Source organism: Triticum aestivum, chromosome 4B (assembly GCF_018294505.1).
Source record: "Triticum aestivum cultivar Chinese Spring chromosome 4B, IWGSC CS RefSeq v2.1, whole genome shotgun sequence".
Classification (NCBI taxonomy): domain Eukaryota; kingdom Viridiplantae; phylum Streptophyta; class Magnoliopsida; order Poales; family Poaceae; genus Triticum; species Triticum aestivum.
The window spans coordinates 75,236,186-75,262,611 of NC_057804.1; the positions used below are offsets into that span (position 1 = coordinate 75,236,186).

At 46.3% G+C, this 26,426-nt stretch overlaps 1 protein-coding gene across 1 annotated transcript; it reads left to right on the top strand.

The window, feature by feature from the left end:
* Positions 1-224: 224 nt before the first annotated feature.
* On the top strand, positions 225-3,257 carry LOC123091109 (4-coumarate--CoA ligase-like 7). Its single transcript, XM_044512509.1, has 6 exons — positions 225-1,442; positions 1,586-1,775; positions 2,373-2,518; positions 2,623-2,690; positions 2,779-2,881; positions 2,990-3,257. The coding sequence occupies exons 1-6, from the start codon at positions 444-446 to the stop codon at positions 3,113-3,115; spliced, it is 1,632 nt and encodes a 543-aa protein (XP_044368444.1). The 5' UTR covers positions 225-443; the 3' UTR covers positions 3,116-3,257.
* Positions 3,258-26,426: the final 23,169 nt, after the last annotated feature.

Here is a 26,426-nt window from a genome sequence, read left to right on the forward strand (position 1 = left end):
CAGATCGTGGGTATCCATGTCCACGAACTCAAGATCCACGTCCACCTCCCTCGAGTGAGTTGTACCCAATAGTTGCTCGTAAGCCTCCGAAAAAGATGTCTTCCTTCGGACTCTGGTCCACAATCAGCTCGCCATTGTGCCTCACATGAGGGATAAAAATCTTGGATCGACGGCCATTCGCCACAGCCTGAAAATGTTTAGTGTTGGCATCTCCTTCTCTGATCCACATGAGACGCAATCTCTGCCTTTCTATGGTCCGCTGAAGAGAGGCCAATCCCAACAAGGCATGCTCGAGGACTCTATAGTTACTATTCCGTCAATCAGGAAGAGCAGTTTCGTTGTTAGCGTGGAAATCCTCGCTCACACTCACTCAATGCTGTGTCGTGTCCCACTCCCATCCCACTGCTGCCACCCAGCTGCCCTCTAATGTCGAGCCAGTGATAATGCCGTCCACTGCCGCCGTCGACCCCCTGAGCGGCTACTGCGCCGTCACGAGGACCTTCCACAGCCTCCGCGCGCCCATCCCGCTGCCGCCCCCATCCCTGCCGCTCTCCTTCCCGGCCTTCGCCTTCTCCCTCCTCCCCTCCCCGCTCCCCTCCCACGCCGCTTTCCTCGATGCCGCCACCGGCGAGGCCGTCCCCTTCCCGGCCTTCCTCGGGCAGGTCCGCGCCCTCGCCACGGCTCTCCGCGCCCACCTCCACATCTCCCGCGGCGACGTGGCCTTCATCCTCGCGCCCCCCAGCCTCCACATCCCCGTGCTCTACTTCGCGCTCATGGCCGTCGGCGCCGTCATCTCCCCCGCCAATCCGGCCCTAACCACAGGGGAATTAGCCCACCTTGCCGCGCTCTCAAAACCCTCCGTCGCCTTCGCCGTCTCGAGCGCGGCCAGCAAGCTCCCGCCCGGGCTCAGCGCCGTCCTCCTCGACTCGCCGAGATTCTCCTCGTTCTTGCACGGGCCCGGCGATGCCTTGGTCATGGATGCCCCTGTGATTTACCAATCGGATCCGGCGGCGATACTGTACTCCTCCGGCACCACCGGGAGCGCCAAAGCGGTGGTGCTCACGCACCGCAACCTCATGACGACACGCGTCTTGCCTGGTCCGGCGCCGCCGGACGAGGTTCTGATGCTGACCGTGCCAATCTTCCACGTCTACGGATTCGTGCTCTGCCTCAGGCCTGTAATGGCGGCCCAAACACTTGTGTTGCACACGGCGAGGAGATTTGACACCAGGGTGGTGCTGGCAGCGGTGGGAAGGTTCCGGGTGACGCGGCTAGCCCTTGCGCCGCCGGCGCTGTTGGCGATTGTGCGAACAGCTGAGGATGACAAGAGTGTGACTGCCAGCGCAGCAACCCTGCAGGTGGTGCTCTGCGGCGGCGCATCCCTCTCACCAGAGCTTATACGGCGGTTCTCGCATAAATTTCCCCACGTATTTGTTTCACAGGTTGGCATTCTTGTTTCTTATTAGGAGTATTAGCTAAGAATTGAAGTCTGTAAGTTTCAATGATTCCATTTAAAATTAGATTATTTTTTGGCATAATTGATGCTCCTTATGGCTACTGATGGGTTAACTTGCACTTGCAAAAGGGATATGGACTGACCGAGACTACAGCTGGTTTTTGCCGTTCCATTGGAGTAGAAGAAAGTCGACGAGTTGGATCAGTTGGACGTCTTTCACAGGGCGCTGAGGCGAAGATTATTGATCCTGGAACAGGGGATGCTCTGCCTCCGGGTGTGCCAGGCGAGCTTTGGGTCCGAGGACCTTTTGTAATGGAAGGTACAGCCAGATAAACCTGTTTTAGCTGAAAATAGTGCCATTATTATCATGTAAAATGCATTAGGGTAGCAATCCATCTGGTTCATTTCAGCAATCATGCTACTTTGCTGCAATGTTGTTTTGATAGCTGTTGCTCAAGGCATCCGCAGTACATATCCACATGCATTTGCATGGTGAATTGTGTTTTACAGTGGGAGAGGGGGCATACTTCTTTGTGGTTCATTTGTTGTCTTGGTGAAAGCATGATATGTCAGGCACACAAAGAAGGCAAGCATTTGAACTGGTGTAGTCCTTGGTGACTGCCATTCGAGCTACATAAAATAGCAATCGCTAGCCATGCTTTCTGTGCATATAATTTAATAAATACAACAGACACATTGAAGACAATTTGCATTTTACATGATAAACTAGCAAGTCAACATCACATCATAATCTGTTAGTCTTGATGGATATTGCTTTCTGCCAGGTCTGCATCTTCTTTTTGTCAATGGAGCATTCAGCAGATTTGTCAGATGTTAGGTTTCTGTTGCTATCACATAATAGTGGATATAAAATTTCACTGACAAACACGGTATCTATTGTTAAACATTTCCATAGGTTACCTTGGTGACAAGGAATCCACCTCTGAGATTTTAGATTCCGAAGGGTGGTTGAGAACCGGGGATGTTTGTCTTATCGACAAAGAGGGATTCCTCTTCGTGGTTGACCGGCTGAAAGAGATAATTAAGTGCAACGGCTACCAGGTAGTACCTGGTACCTGCTATTATTTCAAAATTGCTGATAACCACTTGAGGATCTAGAACGGACCGTGTACCCCTAATGTAAACTCTACTTTTGTCTAATGCAGGTTGCTCCTGCAGAACTGGAGGATCTGCTTCAAACACACCCAGGTATCGACGAAGCCGCAGTTGTTGGGTAAGTATACGCCGTAAAAAATCCGTCGCACATCTTCCCTGCATATGAACCATCATGAGAAGCACATGTTAAACTATTTCTTATACAGGTACCCGGATGATCAGGCTGGCGAGTTGCCGGTAGCATTTGTCGTAGGACGCTCCGGAAGCAAAGTGCACGAGGCGCAGATCAAAGACTTTGTTGCTAAACAGGTAGGAGCTAGGTATTTGACACGGCTACTTCTCTGTATATAATGTGTAGACATAGCCGAGCCTTTTTTTTTAAGGATAGCCGAGCCTAATGACTGTCGTGTGTCGCAGGTCGTGCACTATAAGCGAATACACCGTGTTTTCCTTGTGGATTCCATACCAAAAAATGCCGCGGGCAAGATCTTGCGGAAGGACTTGGCTAAGTTAGCATTGCATCAGATTAACGCCAAATTATAACATGTTTGGCAGGAAGAAAAAATAGCTACAACATGCATGTATGTATGTGAGGAACATTAAAGTCATTCCTGCTTGATAAATAGATCATGGATAGTTCCGATGTCTGAAATGCTCCTATAATATAAGATGTTATTACAACCAATATACTCGTATCAGATATTGTTGCTATTAAACCCTGTTAAGGCACGTACAATGGTGGTATATGGATACAGATGCCCTATGACAAAAAGTAGCTTGAGGCATCTATATTGAATCTGAAAGCTTATATCTCTAATTACTATAAACAACTTTTTGGGCATCCGGAAGCAAGCACTGTGGCCCTAGATGAATCTGTTATTGGAGATATACCTCAGCTCCAGGTGAAGGAGAATGATATTCTCTCCGCACCCTTACTGAGAAGGAGGTTCTGGATGCAATCTCGCAAATGAAACTGAATAAAGCACCGGGACCAGACGGGTTTCAAGCTGAATTCTATAAGAAATGTTGGCATATTATTAAGAATGATGTTATACCTATGTTTCATGATTTCTTTAGCGGTCATTTGGAGCTGTTTCATCTTAACTTTGGCATGATTACGTTGTTGCCAAAGAAAGAAGAGGCGGTTCTGATCGAGCAATTTCGGCCCATATGTCTTCTCAATGTGAGTTTCAAAATTTTCACAAAGGTGGATATCAATAGATTGACACAGATTGCTCATTCAGTGGTACAACCGAGTCGGACAACGTTCATGCGAGGGTGACACATACTTGAAGGGGTGGTCGTCTTGCATGAAACGGTTCATGAAATTCATTCGAAGAAGCTAGATGGGGTTATCTTCAAAGTGGATTTTGAGAAGGAATATGATAAAGTTAAGTGGCCTTTTCTTCAGCAGTCAATGCGCATGAAAGGATTTAGTGACGCCTGGCGAAACCAAGTGGGGTCTCAAATCTAGAAGGGTAGTGTCGGCATGAAGGTTAATGATGATATCAGTCATTATTTTCATACTCAAAATGGTTTGAGACAAGGGGATTCCATGTCTCCTCTCTTGTTTAATATAGTGGCCGATATGCTGGCCATTCTTATTGGTAGGGCCAAGCAGCATGGTCAGGTGGAGGGGTTAGTCCCTCCTCTGGTTGATGGAGGAGTATCCATCTTACAGTACGCTGACGACACTATCTTATTCATGGAACATGACATTGCTACGGCGCGCAATATGAAACTCATTTTGTCTCTTCGAACAACTGTCAGGTTTAAAGATAAACTTTCGCAAGAGCGAGTTGTTCTGCTTTGGGAAGGCCAAAGACGAGCAAGACACGTATAGACAATTGTTCGGGTGTGAATTAAGTTCTTTGTCATTTAGTTATTTGGGCATACCGATTCATCATCGTAAGTTATCCAACAAAAAATGGAAGTGTATCAAAGATCGAACTGAAAAAAAGCTTAGCTGCTGGAAGGGCAAGCTTATGCCTTATGGAGGTTGGCTAGTACTAATTAACTCGGTACTGACTAGTACGCCGATGTTTCTATTATCGTTCTTTGAAATTCCGAAAAGGGTTCGGAAGCGACTTGATTTCTTCAGATCTAGGTTCTTCTGGCAGTCAGATGAGGCCAAAAGGAAATACCGTCTCGCGCGATGGGACATTCTTTGCTGATCTGAAGACCAGGGGTGTCTCGGTATTGAGAATTTAGAAATCAAGAATAAATGCCTTATGAGAAAATGGCTCTACAGGTTAGAGACAAAGCCGGAGGGCATGTGGGCACAAATTCTACACAACAAGTATTTACAGTCAAAAACGCTCACCCAGGTTACCATAAGACCAACTGACTCGCCATTCTGGAAGGGGCTTATGAGAACGAAGGACTTGTTCTTTCGTAGGATCAAATTATTGGTTGGCAATGGGATGTCAACAAGATTTTGGGAGGATACATGGTTAGGAGAGACACCCCTGGCCGTATAATATCCCACCCTTTATAACATTATGCAACGTAAAGAGGATTACGTTGGCACAGTGTTCCAAACGATTCCGTTGAATATTCAATTCAGACGCGCGTTAGTCGGCGAGCGATGGACTGCCTGGATGCATTTGGTTCGGAGATTGATAGATGTTCAACTCTCCGACCACCCGGATTCGACGCAATGGAAATTAACTAAAAATGGGAGTTTTATGGTGAAATCCTTCTATTTGGATTTAATTAAATGGCCCAATCTCAAGATCGTTGCATATTTGGCGGGTTAAGGTGCCCTTACGTATCAAAATTATTATGTGGTTCATCCACATCAAGTAATACTCACCAAGGACAACTTAATCAAGAGGCGATGGGTAGGTAGTTCACGTTATTGTTTTTGTGATCATGATGAAACAATACAACATTTATTCCTTGAATGCCCACTCGCCAAACTGCTTTGGAGAATGATTCATATAGCCTTCAACATTAATCCTCCATTTGACATTGAGTCGTTGTTTGGAAAGTGGTTAGCTGAGGTTGAGCATACTTCTGCGGCTCGTATTCGGTTTGGAATATGTGCGCTTTTATGGGCTATATGGAACTGTAGGAATGATTTGATATTTAACAGACAACACACTTTAACTTTCTTGTAGGTCATCTTCAGAGCTACCGGGTGGATCCGTACGTGGTTCTTACTCACTCCTATGGATTCTAGGGAGCCTTTGGTTACTGGGTGCAACCAGTGGGAGATGGTAGCACATGCTATATTCAACCGGTTCGGATCACAGTCGCATAATAGGATAGGAGTCTAGGGAGCTTATCCTTCATATTGTCGTACCGGTTGTGATTATCAGCATGTTTTTTCCTTTTTCGCTCCACTTGCGAGCTGTAATACTTTTATGACTTTGTGCTACTTCATGGGCTTTTTAGTAAGATGGCTGCATGCATCATTATGATGCAGAGGCCGGGGGTACGCCTCCATTTCAAAAAAAATGATTTTTTGTTCCCAACGCAAGCTAGTACTAATGGGCTTCATAAAAAAAATAGAAAATAGACTCCCACTACACATACATCTCTACTCTTCACTTCAACTTTTTCAGCTTTATGCATTGGACCATATTTTTTCTCCTGTGGAGGATCCCGTTTCTCCATCTAAACCTACTTTTTCTAACATCTGATCCTACATAGCCTGCGGAGCATCATCCTGGGGCTATGCATTGTACATGCCCCGTCTCTCGCATCGTAGGAAAATAAGCCTGTCATGGCATCGTTTTTGGCAGTCATGGCAACCCATTTTGGGTTCTGCTTTTAGTTAGTTTTTTCTTTGCTCAGTTCATTAGATCACGGCTGAAGGACGTGGTCTGGGTGTTCCCAGCGGTTTTGTAGGCGACTAGCACTAGCTCGGATCGTGGGATGACACGGTCGGTAGTTCCCAGCGGCTTTGTAGGCGACTAGCACTAGCTCGGATCATGGGATGACACTGTCGGCAGTGGAGTGAGGGCTACGACATGATTTCCCGAAATGGAAAATTGAGCTCTTCCGGCATGTACCGGTAGATCTGGAACCATTCATTGTAGTCTGAAGATTAGTGCAGCATTGTACCGTATAAAAAGCGAAGCATTCTGTTTCAGAAATACATAGCTATGCAGCCTGCAAACTGGTACATGGGTCCCGTCAAGGTCAGCTTTTGGTCAGAGGACATAGTGTCTTGCATGCATGTGTTGTCCATTCTATCTCTTCTTTCTCCCAAAGTAATTCATTCATTTATTTCACCTTTGCTATCTTAAAATCATTCATATCTCTTAAACCAACTTTTCAATTTGAAACCTTTTTATATATTTGAACTCATGTCGCAAAGAACTTCAAAACAAGACCGACTTTGGATACATTTTAAGTGAGTTTCAAATTCATGAAACACATTTCACATATTCACCCGCTTGAAATCTTATGAATAAAATGATTTCAATCAGTTCACAATTTCTTATTTCAATTTTATGTTGTTTTTCACATTTAGAACTTACATTTCACTGGCTTGTTTCAGATAAATTATATCTACTTCAATTGCACAATTTTGAAAGAACATATTTCACTATTTTAAAATAAACCGTTTCACATTTGGAAGTGATTGGTTTCACAAGTTGACATTTGAAAGATCATGGATGTCGCTTAGAGGGGTGGGGATAAATAGGTGCTTTAAAATAATTACGGTTTAGGCTTGAACAAATGCGGAATAAAACTAGCGTTTAATTTGTCAAGCACAAAACCTAAAACAACTAGGATCACCTATGTGCATCAACAACTTATGCTAATCAACATAAACAACTATGTGATATCAAGATATATAACATGAAACACTATGGTTATTAGAAAGTAAAGTGCATAAGTAAAGGGTTCGGATAAGAGATAATCGAGGCACATGGAGACGATGATGTATCCCGAAGTTCACACCCTTGCGGATGCTAGTCTCCGTTTGGAGCGGTGTGGAGGCACAGTGCTCCCCAAGAAGCCACTAGGGCCACTGTAATCTCCGCACGCCCTCGCACAATGCAAGATGTCATGATTCCACTAAGGGGCCCTTGAGGGCGGTCGCCGAACCGTACAAATGGCAACCCTTAGGGGCGGCCACCGAACCCGTACACTTTGGCAACCCTTGAGAGCGGTCATCGGAACCCATACAAATTGTTTCGGGCAATCTCCACAACCTAATTGAAGACCCCGACTCAAGCCCGAAGCTTTACACCACAATGATTGAGCTCCGAGACACCACCAACCGTCTAGGGCGCCCAAGCACCCAAGAGGAACAAGCTCTAGGGTACCAAGCACCCAAGAGTAATAAGCTTCTCAACTTTCACCTCCGTGTATCACCTTGGAGAACTCAAAACAATTCACAAAATGCAATGGAAAGGGCACATGGAGTGCCCAAGTCCACCACTCTCAAATCCCACCAAAGCAACGAAAGCTATGGAGGAATATGAGAGGAAGAACAAGGAGAACACAAATAACTCCAAGATCTAAATCTAAGGGGTTCCCCTCACATAGAGGAGAAAATGATTGGTGGAAATGTGGATCTAGATCTCCTCTCTCTTTTCCCTTAGGAACTAGTAAGAATCATTGGATGGAGATAGCAAGCTTGAAGGAGGTCAACAATGTGGGGAAAACACAAGCTCAAAGGGATAAGAACCATTGGGGAAGAAGACCCCCTTTTATAGGAGGGGGAAAATCCAACCGTTATGCCTTTAGCCCGCTTTTAAGCGGTACTACCACTCAGGTGAGCGGTACTACCGCTTGGGGCGGTAGTTCTAGGTGTCACCGAACTGAGAGAAAGCAAGTTCAGGCGCGGTAGTGCCACCGAAGCAGTACTACCATCCTCACAAGCGGTACTACCGCTTAGTGTCTCAGGACACAAAGAACCAGTGGTAGTAGAGGGAGGGTGGGACGGAAGTACTGCACAAAGTGGTACTATTGCACTCTAATACTGTGGAAGCAGCGAGGGACTACAAAACCAAAGAGATAGGCGGTAGTGTGGTGGTAGTCGGATGCGGAAGTACCGCAAAGCAGTACTACCGCTGGGCAAGTGCGGTACTACCATCTGGAACGGTACTACCGTGGCCAACTTCCGTCCTACTGCCGCCGAAGAGAAAATGAGTCCAGAAGCCCAAAAACAAGCGGTAGTGCCCGCGACACTAGACTGCAGAAGTACCGCACAAGCGGTACTGCCGCTGCCCAGGGCGGTATTACCGCTAGCGAGCTTCAAAATAGCCCAATCAAACAGATGGATACATTAAACCCTGAACTGCCATAAGCTCTGCAAATGAGCTCCGAAATGAGAAAACTCAAGCTTGTTGGATAGATGACGACAAATGCTATCCAACAATGATAAGAAGAAGTAGTAGAAAAATGTCAATGATATAGAGATATGAAACCTCTATGAATGAAAAACCGGAAAAAACCAACATGGGAAACATCATAGAAGATGCATGTGAACTTCGTTTTTGATGAACTCGAGCTTGTCATGAAGATGACCATAAGCTCCAAATCACACAAGGAGAAAGACCAAACAAGAACCAAGAAAGATAATGCAAGGATGCAATGGTTTGAGCTCTCTACGAACGATACGATCAAGCTACCAACTTGAGAGCCCCCCTTGATAGTACAACAATCGATCCTATAGCCCGGTCTCCCAATTACCACCATGAGACCGGTAAAATAGAGAATCTACCAAGGTTAAACCTTGCACATAGTCCACTTGAGCTAGATGATGACGATCTTGACTTCCTCAAGTTGGACCACATTTCTTGATTGCGTTGGCTTGATGAAGACTAGTTGATTGCTCCCCCATACTCCACTATGGGTGAGCCATTCTTTGGCACATCTTCACAAGTCCATTGTCACAATAATGGATGGCAAGCATCAAGCATGACCTCTTTGTGATGCTCCACTTGATCTTGCACACCGTAATCTTGACGACGATCACCACTTGATGTCATCCTCCATGGGTTGTATGACATCTTCCTCTTGACATATGCCCATGGAAACATACCTAACCCCACAAAGAACACTCACGTAGACCATGGGTTAGTACACAAAGTGTAATGGACAATTCTTACCATACCATGGGATCATATGATCCCTCTTGGTACATCTTGTATGCTTTGTGTGTTGATAAACTTGATTCACACTTTGACATAGTCTTGATCAACCTTGTATCATGTCTTCTACATGACAAATCTTTGGATACTTCCTTGAATAGCAATTTGGTCAACACAAAAACTCCTTGAAACCAACACATGGACTTCAAGAAATTCCTATGGACAAATCTTTCAAATATCACTCAAAGCAACCATTAGTCCATAGAGATTATCATCAATTACCAAAACCAAAGATAGGGGCACCGCATGTTCTTTCAACATTTCAATTCATATTGTTTTTCACTTTCAGAATCTACATTTCACTTTTCACTGGCTTGTTTCACAGAACATAACAACTATTTGAATTTCACATTATTGAAACACATTTCACTCCTTTTAGATAAATCGTTGCACATTTCAAACATTTAAGGGCCTGTTCGGAAGCTTGCTGGCTTCCTTTTAGGTCAGCTTCTTACGGGAGCCAGCCGCAGCTAGCTTCCGCGTGGAGCTAGCGATCGTTCGGCTGCGCGAGGCAGCTCCAGCTCGGTCAGCATGGGCTGCCAGCCCAGAAAGGTATATTGGGCCCTTCCAGCTGGTGCCAGGGCAAGCTATTGATGGTCCGTTATTCAAGGGCGGCGAGAGAGGACGTGTCGGGGAAAGAAATAATAGATCGAGCGAACCGGTATGCTGCTTGGATGTCACTTGGCGGTGACATATCTAGTAATAATGCCCAACTCTGTCTCCTACGATTTTTAGGAGCTGGGTTCAAGCTGCTTCTTGTTTTTACAATGTGAGGCAACACTGATCCACGAAGTTTCTGGGAGCTGCGGCGTTCAGGACTGCTCTGCATATGAAGATGATGAAGCTAGAAGCTGGAGATGATCTGAACGGGCCCTAAATTTCACAATTTGACATTTTAATTTAACATTTTTCCACTTTCAGAAGGTACATTTCACATTCACTGTCTTGTTTCGTAAAAATCACATCTACTTCATTTGCACATTTTTAAAATAACTTATTTCACTCTTTTGAAATAAACTATTACACATTTCCAAATAATCAGTTTCACAAGTTGACATTTCATTTTCATATTTGGGTTAAGTACGTTTGGGTGAAACAGGTTGTTTTCACATATTTCTAGTGAAATTGGTTTGTTTCATATTTTTCTAGTGAAATATGTTTTTTCACCTATGAAAAGTGAAATGTCAAAATTCAAACGTGTTCAAAATGTATCCAAAATTGGTCTAGTTCTAAAGGGCTTGACACTAGGAGTCCAAATATATAAAAAGTTTCAAAATGAGTTTATAGTTCAAAAGATATGATTGATTTAAATTGTCTGAGATGAAATAAAGTCAAGGGATTTGTTTGGGATGGAGAGAGAGAAGAGAGCTACATGCCCATCTTTCCTCGCAAAAGGAAGTCCTTTGGGCCCATCAAACTGACACTGATTTGACCAAGAGAAGACATTTTTCACTTTCAAAATGTACATTTCACTATCTTGTTTCACAAAAATCACATTTGTTTCATTTGTGCATTTTAAATTAACATATTTCACTCTTTTGAAAAAAAGGTTACACATTTCAGTTTCACATTTGGGTTAAGTATGTTCCGGTGAAACAAGTTAGAGTTTAGGCTAGAACAAATATAGAATAAAACTAGAGTTTAAATTGTCAAGCACAAAAACTAGAGTTTATCAACTATGTGCACCAACAACTTATGCTAAGCAAGATAAACAACTAAGAGCATCTCCAATAGATGATGTAAATTTGGAGATGTAAAACTAAGTGTTGTATAATTTACATCACCAAAAAGTAATTTATACATCTAAAAAAGAAGCCAACTCCAACAGATGATGTATATTTGTGATGTAAAGCTCCAACTCCAACAGATGATGTATTTGAAGATGTAAAACTCCAACTCCAATAGATGATGTATTTGAAGATATAAAACTCCAACTCCAACAGATGATGTATTTGAAGATGTGAAACTAGTGCACTGAACCTAATGTGGAAACTGCCAAAACCGGACAGCAGCAAGTTCAGAGATTTGATCAGCAACCAAGTGACCTGGTGCTGCCGCTCGAGCTCATGGCTGCGGTTGAAGATGCGTGCTCAGCCCTCTAGCCGCCTTCTTCAGGATCTATAGCTGCAATGTGAGCTTCGGCTCAGGCCCCATCGCCATCGCCCCATCGCCGTCAGCATGCTGAACGAGGCCGTTGCATCATGGCTGGCCGATCCGCCGCTTTTGAGGCTCAAGCACGACCATGGGTCGAGCGATGTTGGGGATATAACTATTGGTTATGACCCGCCCAGGAGAGGCCGGGTTATACCTATGACGGTTCTCCAGCCCAAGACGATGCTTGAAGATGGCAGTTCAGTTAAGGGCCCAAAGCCCAAAGGCGACTTAAGGCCCGTAGAGATAAACCCCCATATGTATATAACTTGTATTGTAAGGCAGGAATAGAGAGAGACCGAGCCGGACATTGTTTATGAGCTGGCCGGGACCCTGTGAAGCCACTGGGCATCGACCTCTGTATATAAAGGGACGACCCGGCGGCGGTTCAGGGCAAGTAACCACACATCAAGAACTAGGTCAAGCGGAATCGCTCCCTGGTAATCGAGACATAAGAAATACCACCCAAAACCGGATCATAGGCTTTTACCTTCACCGCAAGGGGCCGAACCAGTATAAACCCCGTGTCCTTTGTCCCATTTAACCCCTTTAAGCTTCCTAGTTGCGATGGTTCCACGACTAAGTCCTTTCGCTAGGACATCTGACGTGACAATTCCACGATAGTTGGCGCCCACTGTGGGGCCAGCGTGCAGTGGATTTGAGTTCTTAAAGGGCAGCTTCGAAGGGCTCAAAGGATACGTTGTGGGCTGGATGACCAAGATTCGTCGCGGCAAGCTCTACATCGACGACGCGGGCTGGGGCCCCGATGCCGGCTCAATTGAGTACGAGTACCGGGTCCCCTTCGGTGGAATCCATGTCTTCATTGGCAAGATCGGTGAGCTAGGCCCTGAGCAGGACATCTGCACTGACATCGTCGAGACGGCTCAGCGTGCGGGAAACGCCCGGGCTCACCCCATCGTGAGGCGTGCCTTCGTGGGATGCATCCATGGAGAGGAACTTTTGGAAGGATCCGTGTCTGGCGGTGAGACGGCCATCTAATCTGATGAGGAGTCATCCACGGGTGAGACGGATTCGTTGTATCAACTGCAAGATGGTGGGCTTGGGGGCTGTTCCGATGGCAGCAGTATTTCGGACCTCTTTGAGCCGCCGAGCAGAGTCGGAATATTCATGGCTGGTACCCAACCTAGGTTAAATTCTTCAACTGCAGCAACAATGACTTCCGGGCCAGCAGCGGTGACAGCAGCCGGGGCAGGAGGCCCTATGCGTTCGCCGGCTCAAGTTCTGATGTCTCTGATGGATAAATTGACGACTCTATTAAGCCCCGTGGTTAATCCGGCGGATCAAGCTCAACATGATGCAGAGGTGGCACAACTACGTGAGGAGATAACACAAGCTAAGGAAGACCTGGCGGTAGAGGATGTCAGGATCACTGCAGAACGGGCAGCTCTGGATGCTCGGGCCCAGCAGATTCAAGCGCAGGCTTTTCAGCTTGCGTTGGATCAGAACGCATCTAATGAGGTCATGAGGAGAAGGCACCAGTCCCATCTGCCTATGGTATACGAGCCTAGAAACCTTTTTTGCACGTCTGGTGAAGGGCCCAGTAACCCGCCGGAGGTAAACCGGACTGCGGTGCCTGGGGCAGTAACACCGGTTCAGCGCGGGTGATGGAACCCCCATGTCCGAATACTGCTCCATCTTAGCATGTACCAGTACCACCGGGTCATTATTCTAATTCACTGGAGAACATGATCGCTGCGGCAGCACGATTGGCGGATCTCCCAGTATATGGCGACTCTCCGACGGCGGTTGAGATGTGAAGGGTCAGAGAACTTCTTCAGGCGGCCTTAGCACAGCAGGAGGCATACTCTTAAAGTGGAGACATGATTCATTCAACTCCATGTCCAAGCCGGAGCAGGAGTTATAGCAGGCACCTAGACTCACCGGCCGTTTCAAGCAATGCCCAGCGCCGTGATCAGCCGCGCGGGCACGACCAGGCACGGGGTGGAGTTCCTAACGTGCGTAATCAGGATAGAGTGCGTCAGCAAATTGTGCAGGCGGCTCAGCTGGCAGCTCAACAGGCAGCTGAGATGGCCGCTCAACAGGCGGCTTACCAGCCCCTTCTGGTTTATCCGACAACTTCAATTGAGGCAGACTTGACCACAAGGACTGGGGGCGTACCTTGTTTGGTACCGGCTCTGCGTAATGAGCGCTTGCCCAAGGACTTCAAGGGACCCCGGAAGTGCCTAGTTATACGGCCGACTTACAACGTAGGGCATGGATCGAAAGTTATGAGATGGCTATGGAGCTACTGGAAGTCAGTGATGCTGTAATGGTCAAGTATTTCACCATGATGTTGGATGGAACAACCCGTAATTGGTTGAAAGGGCTGCCACCTAATTCCATTGGTTCGTGGGCAGAATTAAAGGAGCGGTTTGTTCAAAACTTTAAGGATACATGCAAGCAGCCTATGTCGATTGTAGACTTGACTAATTGCAGGCAAGAGGAAGGTGAATCCACAACCCATTGGGTGCGCCAGGTCAAGGCCATAATACATTCTTCTGATAATATGGACACCGGCTCTGCAGTCTTAATGTTGGAGAAAAATTTCTGTTTTGAGCCTCTGAAACAGAAGTTGGGGCGGCTCAAGCGCGATTGTAATGACATGGGCCAGCCGATGGCGGCTCTAGTCAAATACGCCGATTCTGATAGTACCAAGGATCCCGAGTTGGACGATGATAAGGCAGGGAAGGGAAAGAAGGAAGAACTGTAACGCGAAGGACTCGCAGCATAACCCGACGAATCAAGGGGGCAACAACAAACGTAAGGCTGATAGTAGCTTGGAGTTTGTTGCTAACACCAATGCACAGGGCAATTATCAACGGCGAAAGGGGAGGCCACCTCCTCGGTCTGGCGGGTCAGGTCCCACTCTTGAGCAGTTGTTAAATGAGCCCTGCCCGAAGCACGACACTCGAGAGAAGCCAGCCACTCATCTGTGGAAGGATTGCACGATCATGAGAGCTTTCAATAATTCTAACATGTTTGATGTCAATCATGGGTTGGGCAGTGGCTCAGGCGGCAGCAATTTTCATGGTCCGAATCATGGAAGTGGCGGCTCTAGTTCCGGTTTTGAGGGCCACCAGAATAATCAAGGAGGTTTTAATCAAGGTAGCCAAGGTGGTTATAATCAACAATCTGGCCAAGGGGGTCAGCAACAGCAGCAGTCTGGGTATTAGAGTCATCAAAAACAGTTGAACAGTGGGCAATATCATGTCTTCACCACGAGTTTATGCAAACGGGACCAGAAGCTTCACAAGAGGGCAGTGAACGCTGTTGAGCCGACAGTTCCCCAGTACTTGCGACGGTCTGACCAGCCAATTATGTGTAGTCGGGCGGATCACCCTCCTTGGGTTGACAACCCGGGTCACTTGGCTTTGTTGGTGGCACCTCAAGTTGGGGGATACAAGTTTACTAAGGTACTCATGGATGGAGGCAGTAGCATCAATATCCTTTATTATGAGACCTTCCGTCGTATGGGGTTAACTGGTAAGAATCTCAAGCAGTCCAATACTATTTTTCACGGTGTGGTTCCTGATAAGTCGGCATATCCAGTGGGCAAGATCAAGCTAGAAGTAGCCTTTGGAGATGAGCACGATTCCATGGCTGAGAAGTTAACCTTTGAAGTGGTCAAAATCAGGAGCCCATATCATGCTCTGTTTGGGCGACCGACTTACGCCAAACTCATGGCGCGACCATGTTATGTTTATCTACAACTCAAAATGCCGGGTTACAAGGGGACCATCACGGTTCATGGAAGCCGGAAAGTAGCCTTAGAGTGTGAGGAAGGAGACGCGGCTTATGCTGAGTCGGTCTGTGCAGCGGAAGATTTGAAGTTTTACAAGGATAATGTAGATCCGGCTGATATGACATCTTTGAAAAAACCCACTACAGAGCATGAGCCGGTGATGAAGTTTAAATCGGCCGATGACACAAAGCTTGTTGATTTCGTTCCTGGCGACTCATCCAAGCAGTTCAGTATCAGTGCTAATTTGGATCCTAAATAGGAAAGCGCGCTCATCGAGTTCATCCGTGAGAACCGGGACATCTTTGCATGGAAACCTTCTGACATGCCGGGTGTACTGAGAGAACTCGCTGAGCACACTCTCAATATTGATACTAAGTTTAAACCGCTCAAGAAGTTTCTTCGGTGGTTTAATGAGGAGATGCGCAAGGCGATTGGTGAGGAGGTGGTCCGACTCTTGGTAGCTGGGTTCATTATTGAAGTGTTTCATCCGGAGTGGTTGGCTAACCCGGTGCTAGTGCTCAAGAAGAACGACACTTGGCGTATGCGCGTGGATTACACAGACTTAAACAAGGCTTGTCCAGATGATCCCTTTGCTCTCCCTCGTATTGATCAAATCATTGATGCTACGACAGGGTGTGAGCATATGAGTTTTTTGGATGCTTATTCTGGATATCATCAGATCAAGATGGTAGTTAAGGACCAGGAGAAGACAACTTTTATTACTCCTTTCGGAGCCTTCCGTTATGTTTCTATGCCTTTTCGGCTCAAGAGTGCCCAGGCGACTTATCAGTGTTGTGTGCAGAATTGCCTTCATACTCAGATTGGGCACAATGTTCATGCTTATGTGGATGATATTGTGGTGAAGTCTAGAGAGAAGGAAACCCTGATAGATGACTTTAAGGGAGACCTTTGATAATCTCCGGGTCTACAATATGATGCTTAACCTGGTGAAGTGTGTTTTTGGTGTGCCAGCAGGCAAGCTCTTGGGATTTCTGGTTTCTAACAGAGGCATTGAGGCTAATCCGGAGAAAATCTAGGCTATTACCTCTTTGGCAAAACCCAGGTGTATCAATGACGTTCAGTGTTTGCCGTGTCGTATTGCTACTTTAAGCCGGTTCATAAGCCGGTTAGGTGAGAAGGCCATACCACTGTATCAGATGATGAAGAAGACACACAACTTTGTCTGGAGTGATGCTGCTAACGCTGCTTTTGAGGATTTGAAGATACAGCTAGCTGAGTCACCGGTCCTCGCTGCTCCCATTGATAAGGAGCCCTTATTGTTATATGTGGCTGCTAACACACGTGCTGTCAGTGTAGCCATTGTGGTGGAGCATAAGGAGGTTGGTAAGGAGTATTCGGTTCAACGGCCGGTTTACTACATCAGTGAAGTACTTATTGAGTCCAAACAGAGGTATCCACATTGGCAGAAGCTTGTTTATGGGGTGTTCATGGCGAACCGGAAGCATAAACAATATTTTCTGGGTCATCCCATCACTGTGGTCAGTTCCGCTCCTTTAGGGGATATCATCCAAAACAGAGAGGCCACAGGACGAGTCGCCAAGTGGGCTATTGAGCTTGGGCCTCATGGTTTAAAGTATGTACCACGCACTGCTATCAAGTCTCAAGCACTGGTGGATTTCATCAGCGATTGGACAGAGCTGCAAATGCCTGAAGAAAAGCCGGACAACACATACTGGACTATTCACTTTGACGGGTCCAAGCAATTGGAAGGCTCGGGGGCTGGAGTTGTTTTAGCATCCCCTCGAGGTGACAAATTTTGTTATGTGCTAAGATTGATGTTTCCCTATACTAACAATGTATCTGAGTATGAGGCCTTGCTCCATGGTCTTCGGATGGATAAGGAGATGAGCTTAAGCCGGGTAAGGTGCTTCGACACTCAGATTTGGTAGCTCAAAAAGTCTTAGGCAAGTGGGATTCCAAGGATCCTCTCATGGCGGCTTATCGCCGTGAAGTTGATGCTGTTGCTGGACACTTCAAGGGCTATCAAGTGGAGCACATTGATCGTAGGAAGAATGAGGCGGCTGATGCTTTTAAACCGGCTGGGATCTCAGTGTAAACCGGTACCTCCGAACACTTTCTTGGATATTTTGCATAATCCTTTTGTTAAATTACCTACAGAGGAAGACTTAGCTGTCCCTGACCCGGAAGCATAGTTGGTGGCGGCTCTTCATGTCATCCCAGATTGGACAGTGCCATATTTGGCTTACATGACCTGGGGTGAGTTGCTTGAGGATGAAACCTTGGCTAGGCAGATAACCCGGTGATCTAAATCAATGACGATTGCCAATGGCAAGTTGCATCATCGCAGTGTCACTGGGCGTTTCTGTGTTGTGTCTCTCCTGAGGAAGGTCAAGAGATTCTTCGTGAGATTCATGAAGGAGATTGTGGCCATCATGCCGGTTCAAAGTCCCTTGTGGCCAAAGCTTTCCGTCATGGATTTTATTGGCTGACGGCTCACGCTGATGCAGAAGATCTGGTCAGTAAATGTGATGGTTGTCAGAAAATTTCACGGCGAGCTCACGTGCCGGCTCAAGAATTAAGGATGATTCCAATTACTTGGACGTTTGCTGTGTGGGGGCTTGACATGGTTGGGCCTTTCAAAAGATCCAAGGATAAAAAGTCCCACCTCTTGGTGGCGGTTGGTAAATTCACAAAGTAGGTGGAAACAGAGCCGGTCAGTAAGTATGACGCGGCAATGGCGGTTCAATTCATGGAAAAGGTGATTTTCTGTTTTGGTTTCCCCCATAGTATCATAACTGATAATGACACTAACTTGTCCAAGGGGGCTATGGAGGAGGTTTGTCAACGTGAGCATATCCGGCTTGATGTCTCATTAGTAGCTCACCCTCAATCCAATGGTCAAGCAGAAAGAGCCAATCAGGAGATTTTGAAAGGCATCAAGCCCCGACTTCTGGTTCCTTTGCAACGGACACCGGGTTGTTGGCTGGAGCAATTACCATTAGTGTTGTGGAGTATCAATACTACCCCAACAGATCTACGGGTTACACCCCTTTCTTCATGGTTTATGGAGCAGAGGCAGTTCTTCCTAGTGACATCCGTCATGACTCACCCCGCGTGGTGGCTTACGTTGAAGCTAATAATGAACAAGAACGTCAGGAGGCACTTGACTTGTCAGATGAGAAGCGTGGCTTGGCAGCAGCCCGCTCGGTGATTTACCGGCATGACCTGCGCCGTTATCACAGCCGCCGGGTTAAGTCCAGAACCTTTCAAGAAGGTGATTTGATGCTCCGGCTTATCCAGGATCAAACTGATGCACACAAGTTATCCCTACCTTGGGAAGGGCCCTTTGTGGCCAGCAAGAATTTGAACAACGGGTCATACTACCTTATCGATGTTCGAGAGCACAAAGACTCATGTAAGTCGGAGGAAGAGACCTGCCGGCCGTGGAATATTGCTCATCTTCGGCCTTACTACACTTGAGCCACCTGCTCTCATGATGTACATATTTTGACGATGCATATATTATGATAAGTAATAAAGCAGGACCTCTGTCCTTTTCATCTTCAATAATCATATGTTTTCATTATAATTTCAAATGATCAATTAGGGGCTGATCATATTCGAATCTAGCTTGACCCTCTTGATCCGGCTTATGATCGTATTCGAATCTAGCTATTAAACTTTATGGTCACTAGGGGGCTTCCTATTAAAACATAGGTCTTATTCGAACCAAAGAGAACATAGCTGTCGATACCCTCTTGATTGGTGCAATACCAATCCCAAAAGGGGGCTTCTTGATCGTATTCGAATCATAGCTTAACCCCTTTCTGGGTCCGACTTTGATCGTATTCGAATCAGAGTCATTAATAAACTCTCAAGGTCATTTGGGGGCTTCCTGTTCAAACATAGGTCGTATTCGAACCAAAGAGAACATAGCTGTCGGTACCCTCTTGATTGGCGCAACGCCAAAACCACTGGGGGCTACATGATCATATTCAAATCCCACCTTAACCCCTTTGGTCCGGTTTACTGGTCGTTTTCGAACCAGAAGCCTCGTTTTGTTTTCTTTGTTGGACTTAAGTATATTTTTGAGTTTGTCTTGAGACCCTTTTTTCATGTTTAAAGCATATATATGAGGTCTCTATTTAACCTGGCTTGACTATGAACGATAAGTCGCCAAGCATATGGAAAACATCATACAGATGGAAGTCATGGCTTCTAAAGAGTGGGTTATCACCCTTACTGCTCAGGTCATCTAAACCGGCAGTATAAATTTGACATCTCAGGTATGATGTTATTACAGTTATGTTTTAAGCTCTGATTCATATCAGGTTTATTTATAAACTCTTATTTTCACATCAGTACTTATATGTGGGATATTTATGACTCGCCATGCGGTAAACCGCCGAGAGTTCTTGTGATCTATTCTCTGCGTGCAGGATGTTTTAAGAACTTTCTTTTGCACAAGGAACATAGATAAGAAATATAAAAGGGGCGAGTATAACATGGCGACTTAACAATGTTGAGTGCCAAAACATGCACGATGGCACGACAAGCAAAGTCATTTATATTCTATTACATGACTCCCTGAGTCCACATGATTAAATTGTTTTTCAGCAGGCTGCAAATATGAGCCGCCCGACTGAGTTAATTCTCAGGTTGACCTGACGCCTCCGGATCAACCCTTTCCGCTCCTTCGACCTGTTCCCTGTCCTGGAAGGTTGATGATGACCAATCAATGCCATTCAAAGCTTCAAATTCAGCTTCATCATCAATTAATCTAGCTGGGTCAACTTTAGGGGCGAAGGTATGCTTACGGATTGCTGGGATCATGCTTGTCACTTTATAATGTGGCGTTGGTATCCTCCGATTCTCCGCATCATAACCCGGCTGGTACTTGGTGAGATCTGCTTCATCAGCAATCAGAGTGGCCACAGGGCGTATTCCCTTCACGCACGCGGCAAAGTCCTCTTGTTTAAACAAATTGCCATCCTCTTTAAGGCTTGGATACCCAATGACGATATCTGCCGGGTCTAATTCTGGTAGCCACGCCTTGGCCTGGCTTAAGGCAGCCAAGGCTCCGACTCTTGCAGACGCTCGCCTTAATTCATTGAAACGCTCATGCATCACCGAAAGCTTCTTTAGCACATCCGCCAGGAGTGTGGGGACTTCGTTTGACAAGGCAACTATGGCTAAAGCACGCTGAGATCCAGTGTACAGTTGCTCCACAAGCGTGTAAACCGCTTTCAGTTTAACCAGCATGTCCTGATTGAGATTTGTATTCCTGGGACCTGTATAACAATATCAGGTGAGTTAATGATAAGTCATATGATCGTTGCAAAGATTCGATATTTGACACTTGCAGGGCGACTTATCAAAGATTGCCGAGACCATCTGAGATACATGGTGTTTTAAACCAGACAGTTCAGTGGTCGCGTCTTCAAAAGCCGCCTCTGCTTTCTCAGCTCGATGGGTCAAGGTGATCTTTTCTTCAATCCAGGCCTTTTTCTTTGCTTCAAAGTCTGTCTTCAGTTTCTCCTATTCGGACACACTAAATTCAAACTTAGAATTGGCTCTTTGGATTTCAGTTTCTTGTGTCTCCAGGCGGCTCTTCAAGTCCGACACTTTTGATTGAAGTTGAGTGGTGGCAACCTGTACAATTACCAAGTCCAAATCATGAACAGTACTAGACATTATTAAAGTCCCAAGCCTTTTGCAAGCAGTAACACTTGGCACTTGGGGGCTAATGTCTACCAAAAGATTCTGTTCAAGTGGCGGTTCATGAGAGTAAGTCCCAATAACTTTGCAAGCAAAATACTTAGCACTTGGGGGCTAATGCATATTGCTGTTAAATCTACACAAGTATTATAACATGTGAAGGACCGGCTCATTCATTTTGATTAAACCGGCCCCCGGGGACTATGGATTAAGCTTGTTTTTTTACAGGTTTAACCAAGGAATATTACTAATGTTTATATGTTTGTTCTAAGTCTACACCATATTCATTATAAGCAATAGACTTGGGGGCTGGCATAGTAAGGATGATTCAGTGAAGGGAAGAGTTAATACCTCAAATTTCTGGTGAATTTTCTTCACCATATCAACTTCGAGGTCACGGCTGCTGTTCACTTGGCTAAGATAGCCAGAAAAAACTTCCCCAATGCTCATATGAGTATAATTAGCAATGTCGAATCTGACCTTGCGGTGGCTCAGGTGCTCCTCCTTGGCAGAGAACTTGGCAAGCACAGTGGGTCTCCCTGGCTCAGTATAGCCAGTTTTGGTAATTTCCACGTCAGCATCTTGAGGGTCGTCTACCTTGGTCGGGCTAGGGACTTCAGGATTTTCAAGGATGTCAGTGGTTTGCTCCATAGGCGGGTCAGTAGTCGATGCTGACGTGTCATGAGTCGGTTCAAGCAGCGACTCAGGAATAGAGGCATCAGGCGCGGCCATCTGGAGTTTCAGCTCGTGGTCAGTTGGCTTGTCGGCCGTCTTATTCTTCTTTACCCTCTTGCTGGGTTTTGCTTTTACACTGCACAAGATTAAAAAGGTTAGTACAAGTATAAAGAATTGAACTGAATACAGGATAAGTGAACCATCATTACCCTAGAGCGATCTTAAAAGCCGGCAGGTTGGACTGGATTGAGTCGCCAGACGAAGGTGAAGTTTCCTGATAATTCGAGTCAAAAGAGTTGAGTGGTTGACGAGTGAGACCCACCAAAGGATAAAAGGGATCTAAGACGGAGATGACCTCATTCCGATGTTTCCTTGGCGTATTTGGTAAACCGAAGGTGAGCTCCGCTTCTTTGCTGGTCCGGGTCTACCTCCGGTTTTCATGAATATGTCGCTTCAAAATAAAGTGAGGATCCTAGTAAGCTAAGGGATGTGAAAATCTTACTTTCCGGGTTACTCTTCGGACTTTTTGTCTTGGCAAAGGCTCTGAGTCGAAGGAGGAAATAATAGTTACCTCTTCAGTCACTCCCGGACTCGTTCCCGTGTCACCCTGATGGTAATCAGTTTCAATAAGGTGGTTAAACAAAGAGCCAAGATAATCAAGGGTTACCTCCAACTCAGAAGAGTCGTCCAGCTGAAGTAAATCGGAAGCACTAGGGTTTTTCCCTCTTTTCTAAGCGGCGGTTTTCCTGGTAGCTTTCTTTGCCTTCCTGGCTCTCTTGGCAGCCTCATGATCATATTTCTTCTTCCAGAATTTTTCATCATCCTATGAAAGACAGTTAAAGTTTGAGTTATGATGAAACATAAAAGATAAAACTAAAATAATTGGTTCTGGTGGCTTACCGCTGGAGACGGCTTAGCCTTTCAGAAAGGGCTCAGGCCCACTTTGCCGCAATCGACCAGGCTCTCATTCAGAAGTGACTTTGTCATATCATCAATAACATCGTCAGGTAAGTCGTCAGGGTTGTGGCGCAGAGGATCCTTTGCATCACCAGTGTAATTGCACATTAATCCGGAGAGGCGGCTCAATGGGATGATCCGCCATGCGACCCAACACTGAACCAGATCAATGCCATTTAAACCATTCCCCAGTAGTGCTTTAATTTTTGCAAGAGTGGGGGCGAGCATTTGCCATTCAACGGATGTTATTTTGTCAGGAAGCTGATGATTGGAGTCAAGACATAGAGCACGAAAGCCGGGCAGTGGGTTCTCGTCGGCTGGAGAGGTGTCTTGATAGTAGAACCAAGTCTGGTTCCAATCTTTGGGGTGACTCGGCGGTTGTGCATAAGGAAAGATTACGTCTCTCCGTCGTTGGATTGAGACCCCGCCTAGTTCCAAACTCGGTCCGTTGGAATACTCGTTCGACGGTTTAAATAAAACAGCTCTCAAAAAAGGAGTAGGTTGGGCTCTTCTCCATGGTACACTTCAAAAAACACTTGGAAGTTGCATATATTGGACACAGAGTTGGGTCGGATGTCTTGAGGATGGAGGTCAAAGAAGTGTAGAACATCTCTAAAGAACTTTGAGCTGGGTGGCGAGAAGCCCCGGTTCATGTGATCCGTGAAGACGATAACCTCACCTTCTTTGGGCTGAGACTTTCCCTCCATTGGATCAGGAGCACGGTATGACATGACATCTCTTTTGGGCAGATAGCCGACTTCCACATAATCGTCAAAGGTACTCTCAGTGATAATGGACATATGAAGTGGTTGTCTTGGGCGGCATTGTGAAGGAGGAAGCCTAAACAAGAGTAAAAATGGCCGGTTCAATACTAAGCCGGAGGAGGAAATATTAAAAGTACATGTTCAGATTGGCGACTTATAAAAGGGCCTAATGGTATATGACTAGTTACGTCAGGTTATTTAAATCGCCGTGAGCAGTCAGGTTTTAAGCCGCCATGAGTAATTGATGTTGTCTATTGAGCACTGCAATTTAAGCCGGCGGTTTGAACCACCATGGCTAGGTGGATCTATCAAAACGCAGATATTCGGCTAAGTGTTATACAAACAAGTTTCACAGACTGCAATCATTATTTTGGATCAACGGATGCTCAGAAAAAGGAAATAATCTAGACCTAAAAAGCCAGCACAGATGAGTTCGTGAGCTCTAATGAGGTCTCTTCACGGAAAAAGGGGATCTATTGGTATCAAAAGTGGAAGCAAAACAACCACCGCAAGAGTTATATATTACTTTTTGATCGAAAGGGCTGTGGTGGAGGAACTACGAAACAACCATGATGAACTATGAAGAACACAGAAAAACTCACAAACCCTAATGTTGATCTGAGGTGCGGAAAAGCAAAAACTTACAGCTGTAGATCTGCTGCGGAGGGTCACCGCCGTTCTCTGGATCGATTCAGGGTCATGCAGCGGCCTGGAGGAGGATGATGGTGCGCTCTGCAGTGGCGACGGAGCTCGAGAGGCAGGAGGGTGCGAGAGGTGGAAGATGACGGAAAGGGGGATAATGAGGAAAGACCGGTCGTTCCTATTTATAAGGAAGTACTCATGAGTGGGCATGGAAATCGAGGAGACTAAAACATGGTTATCCAACTGGTCAGACGCCTCGTTTCTCGGGACCGATATTAAGATAAGGATCCGTTGAGATATGTGGGGCACAGTGTGAATTAATGACAGGTGATGTCATGGCGGGTTATCAAAGATTCAGAAGATGACGTCATGGCGGGTTATAGACTCTCACGCAGGGAAGCACAGAAGATTTTCTCAAGTGTTGAAGATTGACATGAATTAATTCAAATCAATATGGGGCCTAATGTTGGGGATATAACTATTGGGTATGACCCGCCCAGGAGAGGCCGAGTTATACCTATGACGATTCTCCAGCCCAAGATGATGCTTGAAGATGGCGGTTCAGTTAAGGGCCCAAAGCCCAAAGGCGACTTAAGGCCCGTACAGATAAACCGCCAAATGTATATGACTTGCATTGTAAGGCAAGAATAGAGAGAGACCGAGCCGGACATTGTTTATGAGCCGACTGGGACTCTGTGAAGCCGCTGGGCGTCGACCTCTCTATATAAAGGTACGACCCGGCAGCGGTTCAGGGCAAGTAACCACATATTGAGAACTAGGTCAAGCGGAATCGCTCCTTGGTAATCGAGACATAAGCAATACCACCCAAAACTGGATCGTAGGCTTTTATCTTCACCGCAAGGGGCCGAACCAGTATAAACCCCGTGTCTTTTGTCCCGTTTAACCCCTTTAAGCTTCCTAGTTGCGATGGCTCCATGATTAAGTCCTTCGCTAGGACATATGACGTGACAATTCCACAACAAGCAGCATGGCAGAGAAGACGCACAGATCAAGCGCCGCTGAATAGAAGCTCGCGCACTCCCATTGTAGGTCGGGTCGCACTCCCACTGCAGCTCACCGGGGGCGGAGGGGATGGTCGGGATTGGCCGGTGGAGAAGATGAATGGGTAGGGAGGTTGAGAGGAAGCAAACCGGTTAGCGGCAGCACAGGGTGGCGCCGGAGGTGCCCATAATTAGCCGATGGCGATGGCAGCGGTGGGAAGGGGATCGGGCAGGTGGCTGGCCAAGGAGGCAGGCGGCGGGGGCCAGGGGCGAAGTCGCGGTGGGACCAGCGGGCCTCAGGCGGGGGGTGGGGGCATCGATTTGGTGCGGATTTGGCCGGCGGTGGAGGCGGGCGGGCGGCTGCTGATCACGCGGAAGGGAAAGGAAGTGGTAGATGGGCGGTTGGTGGGTGAACGCATTTTTACATCTCCTATAGGTGGATATGCAAATATGCACCATGAGGTGTTGTAGTTTACATCTCCAGGAGGTGGTGATGTAATTTTTTTGCATCTACAGCGTCTATTGGAGCGGCGATTTTGGACCTCGGAGATGCAGAAGGTAGTTATTTTTTCACCTACGTCTTCTATTGGAGATGCTCTAAGTGATAGCAAGATGTATAACATGAAACACTATGGATATCACAAAGTAATGTGCATAAGTAAAGGGCTCGGGTAAGATATAACCGAGGCACACGAAGATGACAATGTATCCTGGAGTTCACATCCTAGGGATGCTAATCTCCCTTAGAGAGGTGTGGAGGCACAATGCTCCGCAAAATGCCACTAGGGCCTTCATAATTCCTCATGCCCTTGCACAATGCAAGGTGTCGTGATTCTACTAAGGGACCTTTGAGAGCGGTCACTGTCGTGGTTTTTTCACGGCAGATGTCCTTACAAAAGAACTTGAGCGTGGAGCCATCACAGCGTAGGTTACCTGGAAGGAGTTGAACGGGATGAGAGACACGAGTTTACCCAGGTTTGGCCCCTCACAACAAGGTAAAAGCCTACGTCCTGCTTTCAGTTGTATTGCTAGGGTGTTGATTACAAGGGAGCGAAATCACTTGACCTAGCTATCGTTCAATTG